Here is a 25,997-nt window from a genome sequence, read left to right as displayed (position 1 = left end):
AATTTCCTCGTTTTTCACCGATTTTCTTAATTTTTCCGTCTAATTTTTGCTTATTTTGCTCACAAAGTGCCTATAAATCACTATTCAACTATTACAGAACCTGTAAAACCCGAAAAACCCGTTGAAAATGTCGGTTTTGCAAAAAATCGCGGATATCGAGGCCGAGGTGAGCACGCGGAAGCTTTTCAATGCAAATTTTGAGAATAAAATGATTTTCAGATGGCTAGAACTCAAAAGAACAAGGCCACCAACGCTCACTTGGGTATTCTGAAGGTAAGAGGAGGATTTTGCAAAAAAAAATCGAAATTTTTTTTAATTTTTCCGCCAAAAAATCCACCAATTCATTTATATTTGTCCAGGCAAAACTCGCAAAGCTCCGTCGTGATTTGATCACTCCAAAAGGCGGTGGCGGTGGTCCAGGAGAGGGTTTCGACGTCGCAAAGACCGGAGACGCCCGTATCGGATTTGTTGGTGTGTTTTTAGTGGAATTTTGCAATAAAAAATTACCAAAAAATTGTAATTTTCTCTAAATTTATGGCAATATCTGGAAAAAACACTGAAAATGTGTAACATAGCTCATAAAAATCGTCAAAAAGGTTCTGAATAGTTCTCATCTATTTTTTGACAAAAAATCTCAAAAAATAAATTAAAATGGCGAAAATTGATCCCACCAAGATTGTTCAGCATCATATTTTCCTTAATTTTGCAGATTTTCCGATAAAAATCTTTAAAAAACCACTCAAAATGTAAATTTTTCAACATTTCTCCAATAAAAATGAGCATTTTCTGAAAAAAAAAATACCCAAAAAAATTCGGAAATTGATAAATTTTATTTTAAAAATGGACTAGAAGCTATAAAAAAATTCTTGAAATTTTTTTTCTAAATTTCCGCAAAAATGTGATATTTTTGTGAAAACCCACAATTTAACCTGAAAAAATCTTAAAAATTGTATTTTTTTTTCCCGAAAGATCGGTCAAAAAACTTTATTTTTTGCGAATTCACAAAAACTTACAGGCACACGGGATTGGGGGAAAGAGAGGGTAATTTATTTTGAAAAAATAAAAAAAATCTACTACGAGCCAAAAAAAATCTAATTTTATTCTACACCGGGGTGATAAAAAGCGAGAAACGACGAAAAATTGGTTTTTAAAATTTTAAGTATTTTTTTACAATTTTTAATAAATAGGAAAATATAAAAATTTTGGGGGGGAAAAGAAAAAGGGGTCGAAAGATTGATTTGAGCAATTTGAAAAGGCAAAAAATACATATATTTATGGGGGGAAAATGATGGATCAAAAACGCTATCGAAGATCATCTTCATCCTCTTCGCTCATCTCCTGACTCCGTTGATGATGCATTTGATTATTGGATCCCGAACCGGATTCTGGTGGAGAATCAGGGAACATTCCTGGTGGCGGTGGTGGTAGTGACTGCAAAAATTGGAAGTTTTGGGTGGAAAATTGAGGTTTTTGGGGCGAAAAAATTGGAGGTTTTTGACTGGAAAATTTGGAGGTTTTAGCTGGAAAATTGAGGATTTTTTTGGCCTAAAATTGGAGGTTTTTGGCGGAAAAATGGGGGATTTTTAGCTGGAAAATTGAGGTTTCCGGTAAAAAATTATGGGTTTTCTGGATGAAATTATGGGGATTTTTGGCTGAAAATGTAAAACTTTTCCTCTAATACATAAATCCCATACAGCTCATTTCTCCCACTCTTGCTGGAAATTGAGACTTGGAGTTCGAAATAACAGATTTTGGCTCCAAGTTCATCATTTTCATCCCAAAGTTTTTTTGCTGAAATTTCAATATTTCAACTGAAGATTCAGATTTTTTGGCGTAAAATTGATGTTTTTAGCTGAAAACATAGATTTTTGGCTGAAAATCGAGAGGTCAAACTGAATTTCCAGAATTTCTGTCTTAAAAAAACTCCATTTTTCTAAGGGAAATTTGCAGTTTCTCAGTAAATTCAAGATTACACAGTTTTGAGCTAGAAAATCGGTTTTTCTAGAGAATTTTCAAGCTGTGCGGAAAACATTGGTGAACTGTTAGAAAGCACATCAGGCACAAGAATCGGAAAGTTAGTAAATTTATGTGACAAAAAATGGTGTTACCTTCATCGGCACAAAATCTAAGTCAGTGTCTAAATCCACGACAATCGGAGGCTGGGGAGAAAGTTCCTCTCGGAGACGTTCGTACACGAAATCGTCATCTTTTTCGGCGATTTCGGCGTCTTTTCCGTCATCCTGTACCCTGGCGGGCTCTTCCTCTTCTGAAAGTGATTAAGGAATAGAGAGAGAGAGAGAGAAATCCCAAAAGAAGAAGAAAAGAACACTGTTTAGAAGTTAGATTTTTCAAAAAAAAAACTTGAAATCTCAAAAAATCTCACCTTCCGAATCAGACTCGGTGTTGTGATTCAAGTGATTCTGAATATGATTCTGAATCGGAGAGGATGGAGGTGTCTCTGTTCGTTTCTTGTTCAAATCCTTGAGATCCTGCTGATCCTCCGACCCTGGAAGCATCCTTCCTTGCGACTCGGCCTCCTTCACCAGCTCGGCCTTCGCCATCGCCTTCTTCCAGTCCAACTCCTCCCGCGTCACATCCTCATCGTCGCTCATTTTATAGTAAACGTCGACTTCGCCTTCCTCACTCGAAGACCACCGATCCTCCTCGTCGACGGATCCTTTGATGCTGTTGATCGGAACCGGCGCGTCGAGTGGTTCGGCCAGAGGGTCGTCGGATCTGAATTTTTGGGAATTTTTTCTTAGAAATATTGATGAATATCGGGAGAATGTTACGAATTATCCGGATCTAAAATTACCTCAACGGCTTCAACTCTGGAATATCTAACTGCCCCTCCATCTCATCAATTCGACTTCCTCTCCGAGACCTTGGCCTTGCAAATACTGGACTTCCACCACTCCGCAGTCCTTTCAAATCCGTATCCACTTCGTCTTCCTCATACCGCTTCCCTGTGTGATTTTGCATCACCAGCGGTAGATCCGGAGTGTCGGACTGCAGTAGGACCATCGGCGGAGCATATTTACCCGATGCGTCATCCCATGGATCTTCGATTGGAGACTTTGGAATCTCGTCCGTCGGACTACTCGATGAGGCTCTGCTCTTGTGATATTGATCCTCGACATAGTCGGAGAAATCCTTCGACGGTGGGAATATCGCTTCGGAGCTGGTGGTGGCTTGAGATGAAAGGACTGGTGACACGTTTTTGTGTAGATTCCCATTGTTCTCAGTTCGCTTTGTGAGAATCTACAAAGATATTAGAGATAATCAATAAATAGCTACTTGATTTGTTGAAAACTCACCGGCGACTCTTCCTTCGATCCTTTCAAGTCATCCGTCGGCTTCGGCGTTGTAGTTGTAGCCGCTGGCTGGTGCTGATATGAGTCCACAAAGTTTGTCGGATACGTTGGCTCTCGTGGAAGCTGGGAAGCGTCGCACTTGAACCAATTTCGCATTTGTCTCTGCGGAAGAGACTGCGAGTTGTCCTTTAAACGAATTTCGTAAGAAGACTTTTTTTAAATTTAGCTAAAAATAGCTTGGTTTTATCAAACGAATTTTGAAAAGTTTCAATTCGAATTTCGTTCAATTTGAACACGCCCTTTAAAACGAATAAACTCACGTCTGGAATCTCATCAATCTGGCCATAGGTCAGTGGGATTGTCTCTTCGGCGTGCACCATGTGCCCATTCCTCGATGGCTTCCGCTTCTGGCTCTCACAAGTTCCATAATTCTTCGCATCAACTGAAGCGACATGGCTCGTCTCTGCCAGCTTAGCTTCTCGCTTAGCTTTACTCTTCCGTCTCACCCACCGGAAGCATTGAATCAATGCGATGCAGTAGGTGGCAGCGAAAAAGGTGGCAATCGCACAGACGATGGTGATCAACGTCTTATTGCTCTTCTGATTGTCCAGCCGTTGCTCTGGAGTAATGTAGCTCAGAGCGCCAGCCGCTGGCACTGCGTAGTTCCGCTTCATCTTCGCCGTGCGGACACTGTCGATTTTGATGCCTCCGAGCACGCGAGAAAGTGGTCCCACTTGACTGGCAATGATGTATTTGATCTGGAAATTGTGGATTATTAGCAAAAAGAAAGCTGAGATGATTTACCTTAATCGGATCAATAATCGTATCCTCATTCACCACTCCATTATTCCTATCGTTTTTCGTCAAAACGAAGAGTAATCTGGTGAGATTACCCTTCAAATGGTCCATACGAAGAATCACAACATTTTCCTGCAAAAAAGTGCTGTCAGAAAAGCCGAAAGAAAGGATCCTAGGTGTAGAAGTAAAGCCGTTATTCGCAAAGGTGGGCGGCAAACGATTTTTTTCGGCAAATCGGCAAATTGCCGGAGTTGAAACTTTTTGACAAATCGACAAATTGCCGGAGTTGAACATTTCCGGCAAATCGACAAATTCCCGAAATGGAAAATTTCCGGCAAATTCCCGAAATTGAAAATTTCCGGAAAATCGACAAATTGCCGGTATTGAAAGTTTCCGGCAAATCTGCAAATTGCCAGAATTGAAAGTTTCCGGCAAATCGACAAATTGCCGGAATTCAAATTCCGGCAAATCAACAAATCGTCGGAATTGAAAATTTCCGGCAAATCGGCAAGTTCCCGAAATTGAAAATTTCCGGCAAATCGGCAAATTGTCAGAATTGAAAATTTCCGGCAAATCAGAAAACCGGCAATTCGTCGATTTGTCAAATTTGTCGCCAAAAAAATTTGCCGAACGGCGATTGCCGCCCACCGCTGCTTATTCGCAAAGAATGATGCACACCTTTGTGAAAAGTGGGTCCGACTCGTCACGCTCGGCATACACGACCGATCTGTCTAGATCAAGCTCGTCGGCCTCTTCATCGCTCAATTTTTGGAGCATTTCCTTCAAAAATTTGGTGGATTTTGTTGTGGAAAACCCCACAATGCATAAAACATAATATAATTAATCAGAGAAAATCAAGAGAACCGAGCATTTTGGTAAAAAGTGATCACGACGACGAATACGTGGGTTAAATGGTTGATTTTTTGCAAATCAATCGAATATAATCGTGCGTGACGTTGCTCAGCCAATTTCAGCAATTTTAAGGCTTTTTCTAGATGAAAAGCTTTGGCTACTTGCGATAGAAAAGGAAAGAAGAAGAAAAAAACGTGCAATACCTGACTCACATGACTCATGCGTAGAGTAACACCCGGGCACTCATTCGCATTGTGCTGACAGTAATGGGAGACTATAGTCGAGATCCGTCGCTTGAAGTACTCCTGAATCTCGTTTTTGAGCTTATCTATTTAAAAGTTGTCGCGACCAATTTCCAAGGCTATATTCCCTCTGAGAGATCACCGACCAATCAGCGATTCGCCCCGCCTACTTTTGAACCAATCAGATGAAGTGGGCGGAGCGAATCGCTGCTTGGCGGGTGTAGTTCGCATTTTGGACAGAATTCTTCCGCAATTTACGTTTTTCGTTATGGTGTCAGCCTGTCCCATAACCGTTTGATCTACAAAAAATGCGGAATTTTTTCCCAAAGAAATGTGACGTAAGCACGTTCCTAACCATGTGAAATCAGTTGAGATGTCTGTGTATAAATTTCCGCGATTCTCGTAGATCTACGTAGATCAAACCGACATGGGACAGCCTGACACCACGTGATTTAAGACTATTTCTGGTGTAATCAGTTACCTCATAACTGTCGCCGGTGTAGAGTTTCGCCTCGGTGTTCACCTGTCGCATTCGCATATCCACCACCGGTAGATCATCGGTCTGAAAGTTGTTGATTTTTCGGATTTTTAGATCTCTCTATCTCTCTCTCTCTCTCTCTTGTGACCCTGAAACCTAATCCGCCTCACCCGACTGACAACTACTCGGGTTTCCATGCTCTCCCCCCCCGGAGTGGAAAATCCGAGAAAAAGAGTTTTTGGAGCAGGAAAACTGACGGAAAATGAGGCTACTTATCGAAAAATGCGGTTTTCTTTTTAGAAGTAGTGCACAGAAGAGCCGAATCTCATCCCGACGAATTATTAAGTTTTCGAGCAAAAAGGCCGAAATTGAAAGCTTGAATGCTCCCATATAACCAAATTTTACTGAAAATTTGTGAAAAGCCCAGAGTCTGAAAACCAGCCTTGAAAGCTGAGAAATCAGAAAATCTGTAGTCTGCCAATTAGGATGCATGCACCATGCCCTACAGAAAAACGGAAAAATCCGATTTTTGAGTAGTAAAAGTTGTGGAAATCCGGCTTTATCGGCAACGAGGAAAAGCCAAAATCGGTATTCCCTAAATTTGGAACTTGAAAATCGAAAAATCGAACCATCGGGTCAGGATGCACCATGTGCTACCAAAAATAGAAACGTTGAGTAGCAAAAGTTGTAAGAAACTGGCATTTTTGGTCAGAAAAGCATCGAATTCGAGCTTCAAAGCTAAAAATCGGTAATCTGGCAATTCATGATGCACCATGTCCTACCAAAAAAAGGGAACATTTCGAACAAACTAGAAAACGCCGAAACCCGGAACTGAAATTTTGGCTATTAGGATGCACCATGTCCTATCACTACTGCGATTTTTCCAGTTTTGAGAAATTTGTAGGCTTTGAATTTGACTAAAACCAAAAAAAAACTGCTATCCTTTAATTTTGGCAATCTGTTTCCACTGTAATCCTTCTAAAACCCTCGAAAACTAGAAAATTGCAGTCTGAAAAGAATTCCATTTTACGATTTCTCATTCCGAGGTTCGGTTTTTTGTTTTTTTTTCCTATTGCTCTCACTGCAGTCTTTCCTATTTTGCAAATCGTCAGTTTCCCCCCGCTCCTCCAACGACGGCGGGTGGCGGCTTTAGTCTTCGTGGCGCCTACGCCGGCGCGCGGAGCTCGTCGTTGCAAAAGTTGTCGGCGTCGGCGGTTTTTTTTTGTGTGTATTTATGTATGTGTGCGCACACACATGTGAATAGAGAGAGAGAGTGAGAGACTTCGTTTTTGGCCTTCTCCATCTTTTTTTCACAGCTTCACATTGAAGCTGACGCCTTCTTCCTTCTTCTTCCTTCTTCACGCCACTCCCAATGGCACCACCAAAACGAGGGGCTCGTTTTTGTTTGGTGTTGGGAGTGCAGGGGCTCTCTATTGAAGAGCTCAGGGCAAAGAGCAGTTTTAATGGGATGAGGAAGTATTCTGGATTAACCTAGAAACTTTTGGAAACTTTGAAGCTCTAACTGGATGTGGAAATTAAAGACCAAAAAAAGAGACGTTGGCGATTTTCTATAAATCCGCACTTTAACAACTAGAAGTAGCTGGAAGCTTCTGCGACTAGAAAGAAGCTAGATGCAGCTGGAAGAATCATAAAGATCCTCGGTAATGAATATCCCAAAAATATGGGATTTTTCCAAATTCCACCAAGTTTTCCGAGAAAAGAAACCCAAAAAAATGATAACTTGGCTCCCTTGGGGGAAACTAGGAAAACTCTCTCTCTTCCATCAGACAAGAACAATTGTGTTTTCGGTGGCCCCGCGGTTGTTGTTTTTTGCTCAACTAAAAAGAGTTTATACCTTGATGAACACACTGCAATCCGGAGCGGCAGGTGTCGGCCGAACGGGCGAATGCGGTGACGAGTAGGGCCGCATGCAGACGCACTCGTACTCGGTCTGATTGTTGCATAGGATCGCGCGAGGCGATTGGACCAGCGATTCGGGGACGGAAAGCGGATGTGGATCGTATGGATAGGCTGGTTGAACGATTCCGTATGGTTCGGCGTCCGGGTTTGGGTGGTACGATCTCCTGGAAGAATTTGGAAGGTTCAAATAGAAATGGTTGTATTTCTATTGAAAGTCTTCGAATTTTCAATTTTTCTCATTTCAGAAATTCAGACGGACCACGTGTTGTCAGGCTGTCCCATCGCGGTTTGATCTTCAAAAAATGCGGGAATTTTTTCCCAAAAAAAATTGACGTCAGCACGTTCTTAACCATGCGAAATCAGTTGAGAAGTCTGCATCTAAATTCCCACATTTTTTGTAGATCACAACGAAATGGGACATTTTGACACCACGTGACAGAAAGAAAGTGACAGAAAGCTCGAGCTGGGCGACTGTTTTTTTTCCCCGAAAAACTGACGAAAACACCGGGATTTCGATTTCTGCTGGAAAAAAAAGTTGACTGAAACTTGAATTATCGCCGAAAAATTCCGAAATTCTAGAGTATTCGAGATTTTTTGAGCCGAAATTCTTGAAAATTCAGCACATTTTGAGCCAAAAAAAAGCCTACCTGTCGGAGCCAGCGATTGCTGGATCCAGATGTGCGAGAAGCATAAACAAGGAGAGCATCATGCTTCTACTGTTGTTGTGGCTGCTGCTCCGAGTACCTCCATTCCCTTTTTTCCTGTTGGATGACATTTTATGAGGAAAAATTGGCCCAAAAATCAATATGCAGAGAGAGAGGAGAATGTAGTATTACGGTACCAGAGGAGGTGTCATTTGTGGTTTTCCAGACAATTTAAGAGAGAACAGACGAGCTCTTCTGGGGTTTGGCTTCGAGTATAAGTATAGAGGGGAGGAGGAGGAAAAGGAGAGAATGTAGAGACAGAGCTGCTTCTCTTCTTCTTTTTTTTCCTCTTTTTTTTTTGCGGAGAGCAAGGACCCCCCGCTGGGAGTTTGGAGGATACATAGCTTCTCTCAACTCTCACGCTCTCTCGAGAAGACGCAGAGTGACAAGGAAATGGGCGGTTGAGGAGAAGAAGAAGAAGAAGTCGGGCTCTGCTTCTCTGAAACTCACGTCTTCTACTTGCGGCTCCGTGACACACAAAAAAAGAGTGAAAAAAAAAACTCGAAAAAGTGTGAGATGATGATTTTGAGAGATCAAGTTGGGCAGATTATTGCGGTTTTTTCGAGTTATTCGCCAAAAATTGGTGCAGATTTCGAGGAAATCACTTAAAACTGCTGTTTATTTGATCAGAAAGGCAAGGCTTCCATGTAGGCGTAAAAACGCCTGCCTGCCTGGCCTGAAGGTGACCTCTGCCCGCCTCACGCCTTATGTATACGCACGTGGTACCAGGCCATTACAGTTTGATCTACAAAAAATGCGGGAATTTTTTGCCCAAAAAATGTGGCGTCAGCACGTTCTTAATCATGCGAAATCAGTTGAGAACTCTGCGTCTCTTCACCCGCATTTTTTGTAGATCAACGTAATTCAAGCCAAAATGAGACACTCTAACACCACGTGTATACGTAAATCCTCGTCAAAAAGCAGAAAATAGGTAAAAGGCCGGCATGAGGCGGTCAGGCTTCAGGCAGGCCCTGAAACCGCCCCTGCCTACCGTAGAAGCCCTAATCAGAACCTGGGCAAATGTAACGGATAGTGAACTTTTGCCGCCAGAAAAATTCAAATTTTCTACATTTTTCGAAAAATAATACCGAAATTTTCTAGAAATTCAATTTTTGGAAAGTTATTCACAATCTGAGAAAATCTGACGAATCGTGATTGTCGGATATTCAAATTCTGAAAAATGTTGAATTTTCACCGGAAAAGAGCACAATTTCCGATATTTTTCGAGAGAAAACACTGAAAATTGACCAAAAATCCGGCTCAGATCTATCTGAATTTTAAATTTCAGAAAAAATTGGATTTTTTTCGAACAAATCGAGATGATTCCGAAAAATTCAATTTCTCTGAATTGTTCGTTAAGAAACTGGCTCAGCTCAGAATCTGAGCAAAACCATCGAAAATAACTGGAAAATCGAACTGAATTTCAGAAAAATTCAAAAATTTAGAATTGTGCATCGATACTAACACAAAAAGTCGACTAAAGTACGGTATTTCCGGAAAAATTCCGGCAAAAGAGCCGTAATTCGAAATAACACACGGCTATGGCATTTCAATTTGAACAAAAAACACGTAAATCAAATTATTAACCGGCCAGCCAGCAATAGTAGCCGCAGAGCTCCACACACACACACACACACACACAGCATATATATAATAGAATGAGCCACAAAAAGGAGAAGAGAATGGCACAATTATTGTTTGGCAACGACGACGGAATAGACATTTCTCCTTTTTGGAAGAATGAAGGAAAGAGCAGTCATCTCTAATCCAAAGAGATAATAGATGAGAAGAAGAAGCTGAAGAAGAGATCATCGTGGGAAGAGGAGATTAGGTTCATGGCGAAAGTGCTCCGATGTTTCAGTTTTTATCGAGAAAAAAAGTTCAATTTCAATAGCTCCCAAATCAATTTATGACGTGGTTATGAATGATGAAGCTCGAGGAGCCCATGTGCAATTTTTCCAGTTTCCGACCCGCATGCATTTCTTGGATTTTTTCGGTTTTTAGTCGAAAAATCGAATAAGTTATTCATTTTTCGAAAAAAAAAATCTAAAGTTTTTCGATAAAGAAGAAAAATCCAGAGCTTTTTTGCAAGCTTTAACCTACATTAATTCGGTAATCGGTTTCACCAGAAGCTGAAAACCCGGCGGAAATTATCTTGTTTTTCTAATTCGATTCCGGAAGTCGCTAAGTCTCTGTTTTCGATGAAAATGCAAAAATCGAAGATTTTGCGGATTTTTGTCTTAAAATTTGTGGCTGGCTCCGCGAGCACACACACACACACACACACACACCGAAATGAAAGAACGACGCCGACACTGTCAGTCATTCGTCAACCGAGAAATGATGGAAATGTTCGCGCGCGAGCAAAATCCTCAGGAAATGACGAATTTCTGCGCAAAAAATAGGGAAAGCCAAGAAGTTTTCATCTTTTTTCTTCAGCTTTTTGAGAAAAAAACATACTTTTTGCATTCCCATTCCGCATGAGTTCACAATTTTTTTTGAACTAAAAATTTGAAACTTTTCGGTGAATTGGAGAAGCGAATCGAAGCGAAATGAAGGAAATTCTGACAAAAATCTCAAAGAAACTGGAAAAAGCCAAAAAAGCTAGTTTTTGCCAAAAAATCTGAGCATCCGACATCTTACGGGTCAGTGTTGGAGAAGCTCCTTATTTTGTCAAATTCCGACAACTCACGGAATCACGAATGACTATGACTCAAATCTGGAATCAGAAAAGCGAAAAGCAAAGGGACGGAGCGATATAAAAGCGGAAATGAGCCCGTGCGCGCGCCGAGAGTTGTCATGCAAATTGACATCAAATGTCCGGTCGCTTTAACCAAATCTGTTTATTTTCGCCCCAAGTTTGTGAGAGCCAACTTGATGAGCAAACCTGTCAGTGGGTATGGAAAAGTAAATAAAATCCTCGGAGGAGCACAAAACCAAAAGCAATTTGGGCGTTTTTCCCCCAAATTTTATGGATTTCTTACAACCGAGCGCTGAGCATGAGGAGAAATGGGCTCATTTTTTACGCAAAATTCTACACATAAAAATGATGATTTTACGAGAAGGCTTTGGAAAGAGAAAAGATAGAAATCATATGAAGAAAAAAGAATAACGAAGGAAATTAAAGAGCACACATATGTGTTTGAGAGCTATAACTGCTTTAAAAGCTTAAAACAAATGGAAAAATGCACAAAAATCGAGTAAATTTTGTACATTTTCCTAAATTGGCAATTTTTTTGCAAATTGGCAAGTTTAGTAATTGCGCCAAATGTCGGCAAATTGAAAAGTGCAGATTATTCAGAAATTGGCAACTTTCAGAGCTCCTAATTCTTAGATTATTGGGGGTATATGGTCGGTGTACTGTAGTAATACTGTAGGGGTACTGTAGGAGTACTGTAGTTTAGAAAAAAAATTGAGTTTTTGTCTTTTGAAGAGTTAATGGTTTGAGGTTAGTGGGGGAATATGGTCGGGGCACTGAAGTAGTACTGTAGAGGTACTGTAGGAGTACTGTAGAAGTACTGTAGTTCAGGAAAAATTGAGTTTTTTGAAAAAAAAAATCGGATTTTCTGGGAAAATTTTTTTTTTTTGGTGATAATTGAAATCTGCTTTGAAAAAAAACTTTTTAGAACAACCTGGAAAGTTTTAGAATTTTCCAGAAAAATCTGTGAACTTCTACAACTTTCTAAAAAGCATATAGAACGAAGTATCAATGACCAACTTCAATTTCGGCTATAATCGTTCCTAAAAAGTATTTGCAAAAAAAAAATTATCATTTCCATTTCCAGGATTCCCATCTGTCGGAAAATCCACGTTGCTATGCAATTTGGCTGGAGTCTTCTCGGAAGTTGCTGCCTATGAATTCACCACACTTACCACCGTACCCGGAGTTATTAGGTACAAGGTTCGGCTTTTTTGTTGTTTTTAATCTATCATAAAATCTAATTAATTCGAATTATTACCCAATTTTGAAATTTTTTTTTTTGGATTTAATAATTATTGCTCTTAATTTTTGATATTTTTCAGGGAGCCAAAATTCAACTGCTCGATTTACCTGGAATTATCGAAGGAGCCAAAGACGGAAAAGGACGTGGAAAGCAAGTTATTGCTGGTAAGGAATTGAAACTATTTGGATCACTTCTACAAATGTTTGATGAATTGTTGAAAAAATAAAGAAAATACGGAAAAAAAATACTGGAAAACGTTTATTTTTAATACAAAAATTTTAATAAAACTTTGTTTTTTTTATTTTTGGTTCAAAATTAAAAAAAATAATAGTCGAATTTGTTTTATTGCTTTATTAGACTCAAAATTGTCTGAAAACACCGAATTTCAATGAAACTTCTTGAAATCTTCTCAAAAAAAAAAGTTATGACGCCTCAAAAAATGACCTAAAATTGAATAGTTAAAATTTGAAATTCGGCTTGTCAAGCGGCTGAAAACTCACTTTTTTGAAATTACCGTCAAATTTTGAGTATACAATTTAATTATCTTGCGTTTTCAACTTCATTTAGGTATTTTAAAGTCGATGGACGGCGAGATTTTGTTTCAAAATTTGAAAATCTCGCCTTTCATCGACTTTAAAATACCTAAACAAAGTTGAAAACGCAAGATAATTACATTGTATACTCAAAATTTGACGGTGATTTCAAAAAAGTGAGTTTCCAGCCGCTTGACAAGCCGAATTTCAAATTTTAACTATTTAATTCTAGGCCATTTTTTGAGCCGTCATAACTTTTTTTTAAGAAGTTTTCAAGAAGTTTCATTATGAAATTCGGTGTTTTCAGGCGATTCCGAGTCTAATACCGCAATAAAACAAATTCGACTACACCATCATAAATGGGTAAACATAATTTTTTCCTCCAATTTTGCGAAAAAAAAACTGAAAAACTAATTTTAAACAGCTATATTTGGAATATTGAGACATTTTTTAAATGACTGAATTAATGTTTTTGCAATATTTTCGTTTGATTTTGCGAGAAAAAAAATATTTCAGTCACATTTCACTGCAACTTTTTTCGAACGAGGGACGAGGCAAGAAGGTTTCTAGGCCATGGCCGAGTCCCCGACAAATTTCAGCGGCCATTTATCTTGCTTTGTTTTCTGCGTGTTTTCTTTCGTTTTTCACAGCTTTTTTCCGTTTTTTCTTATCAAAACTAATAAATAAATATTTTTTGCAGATGCTAAAACAATTTCCAAGTGAAAAAATTGTGAATTCAGTCGGCAAGTAGCGGTAAAAGTGGTCAATGTAATATGATGGATTACGGGAATAAAAAACCCAAACTTTTTCCCAAACATGATACATATGCTGTTTAGATGCTAAAAGTACCTGATTTTCATAACGAGACCGCTGAAAAAGTTTTGAGATTTTCATAATTCAACATTTTGTGCCAAAATCTCGACTTTTTCACAAAAAAAAGTTGAATTTTGAAAATCTCAAAACTTTTTCAGCGGTCTCGTTATGATAATCAGGTACTTTTAGCATCTAAACAGCATATGTATCATGTTTGGGAAAAAGTTTGGGTTTTTTATTCCCGTAATCCATCATATTACATTGACCACTTTTACCGCTACTTGCCGACTGAATTCACAATTTTTTCATCTGGAAATTATTTTAGCATTAACAAAAATATTTATTTATCAGTTTTAATAAGAAAACACGGGAAAATCGGTGAAAAACACAAGAAAACAAAGCAAGTACAAAATATCGTAAAATGCGGTGTTTTGTGTGCAAACACCGATTTTTCGCATTTTTTCTCGGTCCTCGTTCGAAAAAAGTTGCAGTGCATTTAGCAACGTCTAATCGAAATTTAATTCTATTTCTCTCAAAAATCATAATGAATATATTCCACAGTTGCCCGTACGTGCTCACTAATCCTGATGGTTCTGGATGTAATGAAGCCTCTACAACACAAGAAGCTTCTCGAATACGAGTTGGAAGGATTCGGTATCCGTCTGAACAAGCAGCCACCAAATATTGGATATAAGCGGAAGGAGAAGGGAGGCATCAATTTGACGATGCTCGTTCCACAATCTGAACTTGATTTGGATCTTGTCAAGAGTATCCTTGCCGAATATCGTATTCATAATGCAGACATCACACTTCGCTACGACGCTACTTCCGAGGATTTGATTGATGTGATTGAGGGAAATCGAATCTATATTCCGTGCATCTATGTGCTCAATAAAATCGATCAGATCTCGATTGAAGAGCTCGATATTATCTACCGTATCCCGCATACCGTACCAATTTCCGCTCATCATAAGTGGAATTTCGATGATTTGTTGGAGAAAGTTTGGGAGTACTTGAACTTGATTCGCATGTGAGGGGCTTTTTGAATATTTTGAGAATCCGGGAAATTTCAAAAAAAATAATTAAAAATGTTTTAAATCATTAAAATTTTTCGATTTTTAAAATAAAATGATTTTCTAAAATTAATTTCGGCGGAATTTTTTTCCAATTTTACGACGGTTTTTAACACAAAAATTCAGATTCAATCTGGATTTTTGTGTTAAAAATCGTACAATTGGAAAAAACAATTCCGAAATTAATTTTGAAAAATTGTTTGATTTCAAAACTTCCGACATGCTGTGTGATTTTAAAAACCGTAAAATCAAATTTTTATTTAGCCTAAAAATCGATATATTTCAATACGGAATGTTTAAAAAATGTTTGTTAAAATATGGTAAAATTTTAAAAAAAATTTAAACTATTTTCCCAAAAAACCGAAAATAAAAAATTTAAGCGAAAACATCCAAAAAATGCTGAAATTTTCAAAAAGCGCATCAGCTTTTTTTGGTTTTAAAAAATTGTTCAAAAAATTCTGAACTTGCAGATATTTTTCCAAAATATCTTAGAAATGTCAAAAATTTGAAAAAGTTGCCCAATTAATTTTTTTTTTCCACCTCAATTTTCAAATTTTTCAGCTACACAAAACCGAAGGGACAACTGCCCGACTACTCGCAACCGATTGTTTTGAATGCCGAACGCAAGAGCATCGAAGATTTGTGTACGAAAATTCACAAATCGCTACAGAAGGACTTCAAGTGGTACGGGAAAATTCGGAAATTGCGCAGAATTCTGAAAAGTTCCAGAAAACTTGAAATTTTGTTAAGAAATCCAAAAAAAAAGTCTGAATTTTTAAAAAAAAATTATGCCAAACATGCAACAAAAAATTTCAACCTTGCGGATATTTTCTGAAGTACCTGATAAGCCCCCAAAATTGCTGAAAATTTCAAAAATTCTCTGAAATTTTCTTTTAAATTCGGAAAAAGATTTTTTTTTTCAAAATTGTTGAAATTTGAAAAAAAAAAACACAAAGTTTCTCTGAAAATTTCTTTAAAAAAAACGAAAAAACAATGTGTAAAATCGCAAAAAAAATTGCAAAAATGTAACAAAAAAAGGATTTTGTAAAATCTTTTCAATTTACATAAAATTTCCAAAAAAAAAATTGTAAATCCACTAAAAACAACGAAAGTCACTCTGAAATTCTGGAAACTTTCAAAACATTGCTGAAAAATTACAGAAACAAAATCTGGAATTTTCTGGAAAAAAAAAACTGAAAAATCGCTTTTAAAAAACTTTGTGACGTTCTGTTGCACAAAATTAAAAAAAAAAAAAGAAATTCGCAATTTTTCCCGAAAAAAAAAACAATTAAAAATTGCAGAAAATTCCTAAAAGCTCTAAAAAATTTGCAAAAAAATATTTCTGGTACGAAAAATTTCTGAAAGCACAAATTTTCAGAGAATGTTTTAAAAAATTAAGCCAAAAATCACTTTTAATGAACAATTTTTTGAACAATTAAAAATGCAAAAAATTGCAAAAACTTCGAAAAATGAGATTTTAATCGCAAAAAAATCGCAAAAATGTCAAAAAAATGTTGTTGTAAAAGCTTTTCAAATTCACAGCACAGAAAACATGCGAAAAGCTCCGAAAATTTTCTAAAAATTGTTCAAAAATCTACAACTTCCTCCAATTTTTCAGCGCTCTTGTGTGGGGAGCATCTGCAAAGCACAACCCGCAACGTGTAGGCCGCGACCATGTGCTCATCGATGAGGACGTTGTTCAGGTCATCAAAAAGTGAGTCTTTTTTTGCATTTTTTGTCGCAAATAATGGTTTTTTTTCCAGAGTCTAAGCTGAAATTCCCGTGCTTCTCGTCTTCCTGTGGTTGCTGATTTTTCAATGTTTTTTTCTAATTCCTGTTCCTTTTTTTTTCAATGTTCTTGACACTAAATATTGATGGTTTAATTTTTTTCGCGCGTTAAATTCAATTCAAAATTTTACAGCCAAAATTGGAAAAATACAGCAAAATTAGAAAAATAGGGAATTCCAGATGTTCAGGAGCCAACAAACGGACGTTCTTCACCGCGGAGCAGCAGATTTTCCGTGTCGAGAACCACTTTTCGTTCGTCTTTCATCGCTACGCGCTCCCATTTGTTCTCGTTGCAGTGCTAGAAATATTGGAATTTTAATTTACAGAAATTTACAGAGTCAAAGAAAATTTGACTTTTTTAGAAAAATTTTGAAAAACATGGAATTTAATTTTGGGAAAAAATGTATACTTTTTTATACTGAAATTCATAATTTTACGGATTTTATTTTCAAAATTTTAGAAATCATCAGAAAAATTGTTTAAATTTTTTATAGAAATTCAGAATGATCAAAAAAAAATTTTTTTAAACAATTTTTTAGAATTTTCAATTTAAATTATGTAGAAACATAAAAAAACTTTAAACCTCAAAAATCTCACGAAATCGTTAAAAAACTTTAATCAATTTTTTTTATTTTCAACAAAAATTGTTACATCTAATAGTCTATTCAAAATTGAAAATTCTAAGCAATTTCTATTGAACATCAGAAAAGTTGTAAAAATCTGAAATTTACAACTTTTTTGATGTTCAATAGAGAGATTGCATAGAATTTTCAATTTTGAATAGACTATTAGATGTAACAATTTTTGTTGAAAATTGAAAACAAAATTAATTTTTAATTTTTTTTTTTTAAAGAAAAGCCTATATTTTAGGAAATTCACTTAAAAAATTCATTCCTTAAAAGCTTGAAGTTTTCAAAATTTTTGTTCAAAAATTACAAAAAAAAAACTCACCGCACAATGCTTGACAGGCATCATTTCAAAACAAACAGTCCGTTTTTTGCATCCAGTACATTTGAAGAATCGCTTGTCAGCGGTGTGTTTAATGAGTTTATGCTCTTTTTTAATACATTCTGATGATGCGAATTGTGATGTGTATTTGCACTGAAAAAATTCAATTTTTTTTTGGAATTTTGAAAAAAAAATCTGACTTGATTGAAAAAATATTTATTTGAATTTTTGTAAATTTTTCTGTTCCAAAAATTCACAAAAAAAGAATTTTCCGACTTTTCTCGAATTTTATTAAAATTTCAATTTTGGGATCATTACAGAAATTTTACGATTTTTTTCGAACAATTTCTGTGAAATCTGAGAGGATTTTTTTTTTCAATTTTCGCTTCCAGCATTTTTCAAAAATTCAGCAATATTGAAAAAAAAATCAAAGGAAATTTTTTTAAATCCTTTTTTTACAAATTTTGACAAAAGAACAGACAAAAGTATTTTTTTAAAATAAAAATTTACAGATTTTTAGAAATTTATGAATTTTGGGCAATTTTCTAAATATCTGGAAGCTCCAATTTTTACACGTTTTTTCCTGAAAATGAGATGTTTTTTTTTTTCGATTTATAATTTGTTTTTTATTAAATACAATTGTAAAAAATTATTGATATGTTCCAATTTTTAGGAGATAAAAAAAAATAAATTTTTCGATTTTACAAAAATTATTTTAAATTCAAATTTTCGTGATTTTTTTCGATTTTTCATCGAAATATCATTAATGTATCGAAAAATTCGGGAAAATTTGAAGCAAAATGAGTATTTTTTCTTTTTAAAAATTTTTCAAAGTTTAGGCTTTTGCCAAATTAAAAAAAGTCGATTTTTCGAAAATACAAAGTATTTCTTGATTTTCTCAAAATTTAGTGAACTTCCCCAATTTTTTTTGTAGAAATTATGAAAATTTCAAAAATTTCAAGTTATTTTTAAAATTTTTAAGTTTACCTGATTACACGTGACAACTTTAACATTTTTAACTTCAACACAAGTCGTCGTAAATGTTTCCACTTTTTCGCGTTCTTCCATTCCTGTCAAATGACGCTGGAGCATGTCGTGCTCCGCCTGCAAAAAAAAAAATCGATAATTTTTCCCAAATTTTCAAATTAATTTTTCGTTTACAACTTACAATTAGCAACTTCCGAAATTAGAAATTAAAAATATACTCAACAAAATTTTTATTTTATTTTTTAAGAAAATACTCAAACCCGACGAAACTTTAAATTTTCCAATATTTCTTTAAAAAATACTAAATTTTTGAACACAGCTCTCAAACTTTGGTCGTTTTTCAAAATTCGAAATTTTTGAATTTTCGAAATTCAGACTCCGCCCACTTCTTGGCATTCTTAGTTCTCCCGAAACCCACCTTCTCCGCTTCCTTGTGATGTGTGCTCTTTCTGGCGAGCATCGCACGAATCTCATCCATTTTCTGGCTTCTCGGCTTCTTTGCTTCGGGCTCCGGAGCCGTCGGTGTTCCGGAAGCTTTTCGCTTGACTCCGCCGCCGCCTCCGGTGAGCTTCTCCATTTCGGCTTCTTTTCGTTTTGCCTTGAGAATTGCGATTGCGCGGAGCTGAAAAAATGTTCTCGAAAATTCGAAATATGCCCTGAAAAAAAATTCTGAGGAGTTTAGAATTGATAAAAAATCAAAAAAGTTCAAAAATTTCCAACTTTTTAAAAAACTTTTTTTTTTCTAATTTTCGAGAAATGTTTTTTTTTTTTGGAAAAAATATTGGAATTTTTGAATTTTTTTTGTCAGAAAATTCGAATTTCCGTCAGCATCTTGTGCTCACAAACCAGAAAATTTAAATTTTCCGCCAAAAAAATTTGTGAAAAATTGGATATTTTAAAAACGTTTTACGACATTTCTTCGGCAGTTTTTGCTTTTTTTTTTCATTGATAAAAATTTTAATTTCGCGACAAAAAAAATTTTCTCAGAAAATTTGAATTTCCCGCTGAAATTTTATTTCCCAAAAAGTTTTAATTTCCCAAAAAAAAAGAAGATTTTTCAGAGATTTCAAATTTCCAGCCAAAAATGTGTTTTTTTTCCAGAAAATTTGAAATTTGCGCTGAATAAAATTGCTGAAAAAAATTTGAATTTTCAACCAAAAATGTAATTTAATTAGGATTTTTCCTCATAAATTTTTTAAATCATAAAATTCGAATTTCCCGCTAAAAAATTGTTTCCGAAAATTTGAATTCCGCCCTAAAAACTTGAAAAAAAAACGAAATTTAAATTTTCCGCCAAAAATTTATCTCAGAAAATTCGAATTTCGCGCTAAAAAAAATTCTGACTTTTAAGCATTTTCTTTAAAATATTCATTGATTTTCAGTAAAATCCCACAAGTTTTCTGACAATTTTTTTCACAGAATTTTGCCAATTTCTATTGCTGAAATTTCCAGCTCATATGTACCCTAGCGGCATGCTCCTGAGCATCTTTATGACCTAACGGAGCAGCTTTCTTATTCGCCAGTGACATTGTCCATAGCTTTGAACCGCCTGGAGAAGAAGCACTTGTTCCAGAAGTTGCAGAAGAAGCTCGTAAATCGACAGTAGCCGCCTTTTCCCGTCGGGTGTCGGCTGCTAGAAATTCGCCAAAACTCGAATGAACTGATGGCTTTTCTTCGCCGCCTGTAGTTCCCAAAAATTCAATCATTTCCTCCACACTTTCAGCCAGTTTCTCATCTTTTTTCTCTTTGAGTTTCAGCATTTGACGGGCGGCAAACGTGTTTTTCTGGAAATTTTTTTTTTGAAAAATTGGGAATTTTAGGACAATTTACAGTGATTTCAGATGATTTTCAGATGCTGAAAATCTAGAAAATTTCTAAAATTTTCAGCCGAAAAACCCCAAAATTTACAGGTTTTTTGAAGTAAATATTGAGAGAAAAGCTTAGAAAATCAGCAAAAACCGAATTAAAATTTAAAAAAACATTTTTTTTCGGAAAAATTTTAATTTTACCATTTTTTTCGAAGATTTTTGTGAATTTAGGCCCCAAATTCTAGGAAAATTTGAATTTTTAAGAACATTATTCCGACTTTTTGGTGATTTCTGATTTCCGGCAAATTTTCAATAAAAATGAAATTATTTCTAACTCTATTTCGTCAAAATTTTGGCATTTTTCTGATTCTTTTTTTCAATTCAAATTTTTTGCGAAAAATTTCAGCAATTTTTAGAATTTTTTTTTTCAGAAAAATCTCCAATTTTTCTAGCAAAAATTTCAAAATTTCTGGAATTTTCAGCCCTTTTTTTGCTCAAAAAATTCGCCTACTCTTTGGCTCAAAAGATCATTTAACGACGATTTCTCCTCCTCTTTTGTAATCTTTTTCAGGCCAGAAGTCGGTGTGGTCAGCGTGAAGCTGTCTGCTGGTCGCATTGTGTCACGGAGCATTGGGGAGCCGCTGGAGCTGGAAAAAAAATTTTAATAGAAAAATTAAAATTTCCAGTATAAAAAATCCTGAAAAATCGTTTTTTTTTGTTGGAAAATTCCAAAAAAAAAGTTTTTAAAATTATTTTTTTTTATTAGTTTTTATTCTAAAAAATTACTCCAAAACTTTCCGTTTCGTTTTTTTAAGGAAAAGCTTGCTTTTTTTTCTCGCAAATTTACAAAATTTCTCCAATTTTTTGCCGAAAAAATTCAAAAATTCAAAGTCCCCACGCACGTGGCAAGTCCGGAGCCGGAAATTCCTGGTCGGCTGGAAATCGGTGGGCGGGGCGTGCCGGGCTTCTTGTTGAATGAGAGGCCGCCCACGTTTGGGCCACATGTCACCGCGTTGAACACACCTGGAAACAATAATTGATTTGAAATTTTTCAGCGGTTTTTAAAAATATGAAAAAAAAACCGATTTTTTGTTTAAAAATTGCAAAAAAAAATTGACTAACTTTTTTTTTTCGAATTTCTGAATTTTTGAAAAAAAAATTTTTTTAGAAATTAAAAACCTGACATTCGAGAAAATCAAAAAATTTTTTGGGAAAAAAATATAACTTTTATTAATGGCTTTATTACTGAAAAATTACTATTTTCCGAAGTTTTTAAAGTTTTCTAAATAAGAACTTGTACTGAAACATTTTTTACTCAAAAATTGATTTTAAAAAGCTACTGAAAATATAAATTTATTTCGAATTCTATAAATTTTTCGTGAAATTCTAAAAAAAAATTTTATTTAGTTTTCAGTTTTAAGAAGTTTTTTGAACAAAAATTTCAATTTTCCTGTAAATTTCCTTCTAAAACTATTTTTTTCCTCCTGATCCAAATCATTTTTGCTCTCCTATATTTACTCAAACGGTTTAGAAAAAGATCCGGCGGCGGGAGGTGTGTATGTTGTGTCAGCAGAGCAAATATGTGGTGGAGCACTATAGGAAGAATAATGAGTCATTTGCTATATTTCTGTTGATTTTTACGAAGTTTTTTTCAAGTTTTTTTTTTGAACTTTATAGTTATTTTGAAATGAATAATGTATATTGATTTTTTAAAAATTTTTTTTAACACAAAAAATCGATAATTTCACTGCAACTTTTTCCTCACGAGGGACGAGGAAAAGTGGTTTCTAGGCCATGGCCGAGGGGCCGACAAGTTTCAGCGGCCATTTATCTTGCTTTGTTTTCCGCCTGTTTTCTTTTGTTTTTCACAGCTTTTTCCCGTTTTTTCTTATTAAAACTGATAAATAAATACTTTTTGCAGATGCTAAAACAATTTCCAAGTAAAAAAATTATGTATTCAGTGGGCAAGCAGCGGTGAAAGTGGTCAATGCAATATGATGGATTACGGGAATACAAAACCTAAACTTTTTCTGAAACATGATACATATGCTTTTAAGATGCTGAAACTACCTGATTTTCATAACGAGACAGCTGAAAAAGTTTTGAGGTTTCCAAAATACAACTTTTTTGGTGAAAAAGTCGAGATTTTCGCACAAAAAGTTTAATTTTGAAAACCTCAAAACTTTTTCAGCGGTCTCGTTATGAAAATCAGGTAGTTTCAGCATTTAAGCAGCATATGTATCATGTTTCAGAAAAAGTTTAGGTTTTGTATTCCCGTAATCCATCATATTACAATGCCCACTTTCACCGCTGCTTGCCCACTGAATACATAATTTTTTTACTTGGAAATTGTTTTAGCATCTGCAAAAAATATTTATTTATCAGTTTTAATAAGAAAAAACGGGAAAAAGCTGTGAAAAACAAAAGAAAACAGGCGGAAAACAAAGCAAGATAAATGGCCGCTGAAACTTGTCAGCCCCTCGGCCATGGCCTAGAAACCACTTTTCCTCGTCCCTCGTGAGGAAAAAGTTGCAGTGTTAAAAATCGATAATTTTTTGAAAAAAAAACAAAAAATATAATTTCTTTCAATTCAATTTCAATTAATATCATATAAAGTATAAAATATAATTTCACGAATTTTAATTTTAATTTGAAAAAATCGAAATTTTTTCTCCTCAAACCTCTCTTAGCCGACAATTTCCTCGCAGCGCTCATCACGTGGAATACACAGAATTCGCTGAGCGAAGAATTTACAAAATTACTGCATCGTTGGCCGTCTTGTTGTCGGATTCCCTGTAAATTGAATTTTTTTTGAAGGAAATTTTAAAAAAAGGAAATATTTTTCAGCATTTTCTAGGAATTTTCATACAATGAAATAGTGTATTTTTTGGAGAAATTGTGGAAAAAAATTCAAAAAAAAAAGGAAATTTTTTCAGTAAAAATACTTACTTTACAAGATTAATTTTCCAATTTAATTTCTGAAAAAAATATTAAATTTCCGAAAATTTGCGTAATTTATTAGAAGTTTCAAATATTTTGAAAAAATGTTCGGAATTTTTTTTTACAAAAAAATCAATTTCAAAAAAAAACCATTAAAAAAGTTTTCCTAATTGGATTTAGAAAAAAAAATTAAATTTTTTTTTCAAAATTTTATTTAAATTTCTAGAAAAAAAAATTTTTTATTTTATTTTCAAAAACCCCATTTTTTCAAAAAAATCAATATTTCTCACCTTACAAGTCCCAAAATGTGCGGATTGTCCAATTTCCACGATATTATTCGATTTTGCCACTTTCAGCGTAGCCGACACGGTTTCTGAATTTTCAAGATTTGGTTTTTTTCTGGAATTTTTTTTTTTTAATTTTTTTTGAAAAAAATGGGTTTTCTTTGAAATTTTTTGCCAAAATTTCCAAAAAAAACCAACTTTTAGCTCCGGAAGCAGTCGAATCATCGGCAATTTGAGCAGAAATCAATGCAATTACTGAGCCCAGCTGCAAAATTTGGTAAATTTTCGGGAGTTTTTAGAATAAAAACATACCTTAATCTCCCAGTGATCTTTAATAGCGTCTCCAAACATTAGAAGCTTCACTGGTTGGGTTTGACAGTCCTGGAATTTTTTTTTTGTTTAATTTGGGGAAGGAAATTGATTTAAAAAATAGGAAAATTTCGAATTTTTTTTGTGAAATTCTGTAATTTTTTTAGCACTTTAAACAGATTTTAACAAATTTTTCAAATTTTTTTTTTTAATTGAAAAAAAAATTTTCAGAATTTTTTTACAGGAAAATTAAAAATTTTGGAAAAAAATTTGTTGAAATTTTAGAATTTTTCACTATAATACATCAATTTTTAGCACTTTTTTAGCACGAAAACTCAATTTTTTTGAGAATTAAAAAAAAAAAAATTTTTGCGTTTTAAGTCAAAAAAAGCAAAATGAGTTTTTAAAAAATTATTTTACGATTTTTGAGCCAAAACTACGGTACCCGGGGTCTCGAAGCGACAAATTTTTGTTAAATACGAAAAGATGTGCGCCTTTAAAGAGTACTGTAATTTTTTTGGAACTTTCATCGATTTTTACATAGTTTTCTGTTAATTAATGAAAAAAATCCCAAAAAGTTTGAAACTACAGTACTATTTAAAGGCGCACATCTTTTCGCATTTAACAAAAATTTGTCGTGTCGAGACCGTAGTTTTGGAGCAAAAATCGAAAAGTCGGAGAAAAAAATTTCAAAAATAGGATTTTCTTAAATTTTCAAAAAGCAAAAAAAAAATTGAATTTTGATTTTTTTTTTTTCGGAAATTAAAAAAAAAATTTTTTTCACTAAAAAATCAGTTTTTTTGTCAATTTTTCGAATTTTCTTTCAATTTTATAAATGAAAAAATCCCAAAAAGTTTGAAACTACAGTACTATTTAAAGGCGCACACCTTTTCGCATTTAACAGAAGTTTGTCGTGTCGAGACCGTAGTTTTGGAGCAAAAATCGAGAAATCCGACGAAAAATTTTAAAAGTAGGAATTTTTTAAAAACGAATTTGTAAGTTTTAGAACTATGAATTTTTTCTAAAAAATTTAATTAAACACCTAAAAAAAAATTTTTTTTTCGATGTTTTTTTTCTGAATTTTCCGAATTTTCTATTCATTTTTCCGTTCTAAAAACCTTTAAATCATGTAATTTCCAAATCAAAAAATCATTTCCATTTGCACTTTTCTTCTTGAAACCCTTTTCCACAATAACACCAATCGTGCACCATGCTTCTTTGAAATTTGACGTTGGTTTCAGATTTGATAGCTTTTCAAGCTTCATTCCAGCAGTAAATGCTCCAAAACTTGTCGCCGAAATTTTCGGATTCCGAATCGATATTTGAAATTTGTCGAATCTCACAATTCCGACGGTTACTGTGTCGGTGGATGGTTTCGTGAGCCCGGTGAGCACTGATTTCTGAAAAAAAATTTTTTTTTGGTTTTGGCGTTATTTTTTTTTTGATAAATTGTAGTTGTAATTGTTATGATTTTAAAAAATCCAAAAAAATTAAAAAATTTTGGGTTTTTCCAGATTTTTCTTCGACTTTCCACCATACTTTATTAGTTTTCCAAGCATCTGTGGCCTTTGGCCCACTCGTTGAGCTATTCTTCTCCAGATGCCGCTTTAAAAGAGCTCCTTGCTCCGTGAGCTCTCTGAAAGAAGAAAAAATTGGAGAAAATTTTGCATTTTTCGAGAAATTCGAGCTTTTCCCTACCGTTTTTTCACATAAAGCTCCTCATCATCACTATCATCATCTTCATATCGATTTTTCGAGCTAGAATCGCTGGGTTTCTCACTAGAACCTTGATTTTCGCAGGCTTCTTCCATGTTCAGAAGCCGCGGGGCTCGGTTTACAGGCTTTAGCTCCTCTTCTTCGACTCCCTCGAGCTGTGTGAGTAGGTCATCTAGGGGATCCATCTGAAAATTGAACAATTTGTGGAAAATTTCAGCGAAAATGACGGAAAATGAGAGAAAATCTGGGGAAAATCGGTGAAAAATAAATAAATAAATTTAATTTTTAAATTTTCAATTCCCGCTACCTGGAGACACTGGAAAAGTAGTCCCGGAGAAGTAGAAATTCCAGAAAAATAGGCGTGGTTTTGATTTTTTGCTGTGAATTTCACATTTAATTGATTTATAGATCAAAATCAATTTTTTCTGCACATTTAACATTGCAATAACAAAAATTCGCTTCAAATTTTAAGCCCAATGCGGCAATTCTCTGTCCTCCAAAACACCCTCCATAGCGCCCAACTCCGCAAACACCGTCACGCAAAAC

At 34.9% G+C, this 25,997-nt stretch overlaps 3 protein-coding genes across 10 annotated transcripts; 1 reads left to right on the top strand and 2 right to left on the bottom strand.

Annotated features, from left to right (window-relative positions):
- Nucleotides 1-97: 97 nt before the first annotated feature.
- Nucleotides 98-16,552, top strand: T28D6.6 (the record flags this gene model as incomplete). 2 transcript variants are annotated; one of them, NM_001268197.2, is made up of 9 exons in its annotated part: nt 98-166; nt 220-273; nt 360-471; nt 12,094-12,209; nt 12,332-12,416; nt 14,160-14,628; nt 15,233-15,355; nt 16,290-16,385; nt 16,435-16,552. In NM_001268197.2, the coding sequence occupies 9 exons, from the start codon at nt 128-130 to the stop codon at nt 16,439-16,441; spliced, it is 1,101 nt and encodes a 366-aa protein (NP_001255126.1). The 2 variants fall into 2 exon arrangements, with proteins under 2 accessions (NP_001255126.1, NP_001255120.1); NM_001268191.3 differs by lacking the exons at nt 98-166; nt 220-273; nt 360-471; nt 12,094-12,209; nt 12,332-12,416 and having other exon boundaries at nt 14,186-14,628; nt 16,435-16,441.
- T28D6.5 (CUB domain-containing protein) lies at nt 959-9,524 on the bottom strand (the record flags this gene model as incomplete). Of its 7 annotated transcripts, none has more annotated exons than NM_181929.5 (12): nt 969-1,431; nt 2,109-2,266; nt 2,384-2,736; nt 2,816-3,261; nt 3,318-3,500; nt 3,635-4,072; nt 4,119-4,244; nt 4,791-4,892; nt 5,168-5,269; nt 5,688-5,768; nt 7,540-7,768; nt 8,252-8,313. In NM_181929.5, the coding sequence occupies 12 exons, from the start codon at nt 8,311-8,313 to the stop codon at nt 1,303-1,305; spliced, it is 2,409 nt and encodes an 802-aa protein (NP_871658.2). The 7 variants fall into 7 exon arrangements, with proteins under 7 accessions (NP_001368136.1, NP_871658.2, NP_499458.3 ...); NM_001382998.1 differs by having other exon boundaries at nt 1,009-1,431; nt 8,252-9,524; NM_067057.6 differs by lacking the exon at nt 2,109-2,266 and having other exon boundaries at nt 971-1,431.
- mcm-10 (Protein MCM10 homolog) lies at nt 16,542-25,636 on the bottom strand (the record flags this gene model as incomplete). Its single annotated transcript, NM_067055.4, has 14 exons — nt 16,542-16,757; nt 17,411-17,560; nt 18,395-18,511; nt 18,813-19,016; nt 19,858-20,178; nt 20,714-20,849; nt 21,105-21,225; nt 22,884-22,995; nt 23,433-23,515; nt 23,625-23,691; nt 23,739-23,807; nt 24,854-25,135; nt 25,275-25,371; nt 25,434-25,636. The coding sequence occupies 14 exons, from the start codon at nt 25,634-25,636 to the stop codon at nt 16,644-16,646; spliced, it is 2,076 nt and encodes a 691-aa protein (NP_499456.1). The 3' UTR covers nt 16,542-16,643.
- Between the last annotated feature and the right edge of the window lie 361 nt (nt 25,637-25,997).

Source organism: Caenorhabditis elegans, chromosome III, assembly GCF_000002985.6.
Source record: "Caenorhabditis elegans chromosome III".
NCBI lineage: Eukaryota > Metazoa > Nematoda > Chromadorea > Rhabditida > Rhabditidae > Caenorhabditis > Caenorhabditis elegans.
The sequence above is the reverse complement of the archived record's forward strand: the minus strand, read 5'-3'. Positions and strand labels throughout refer to the sequence as shown.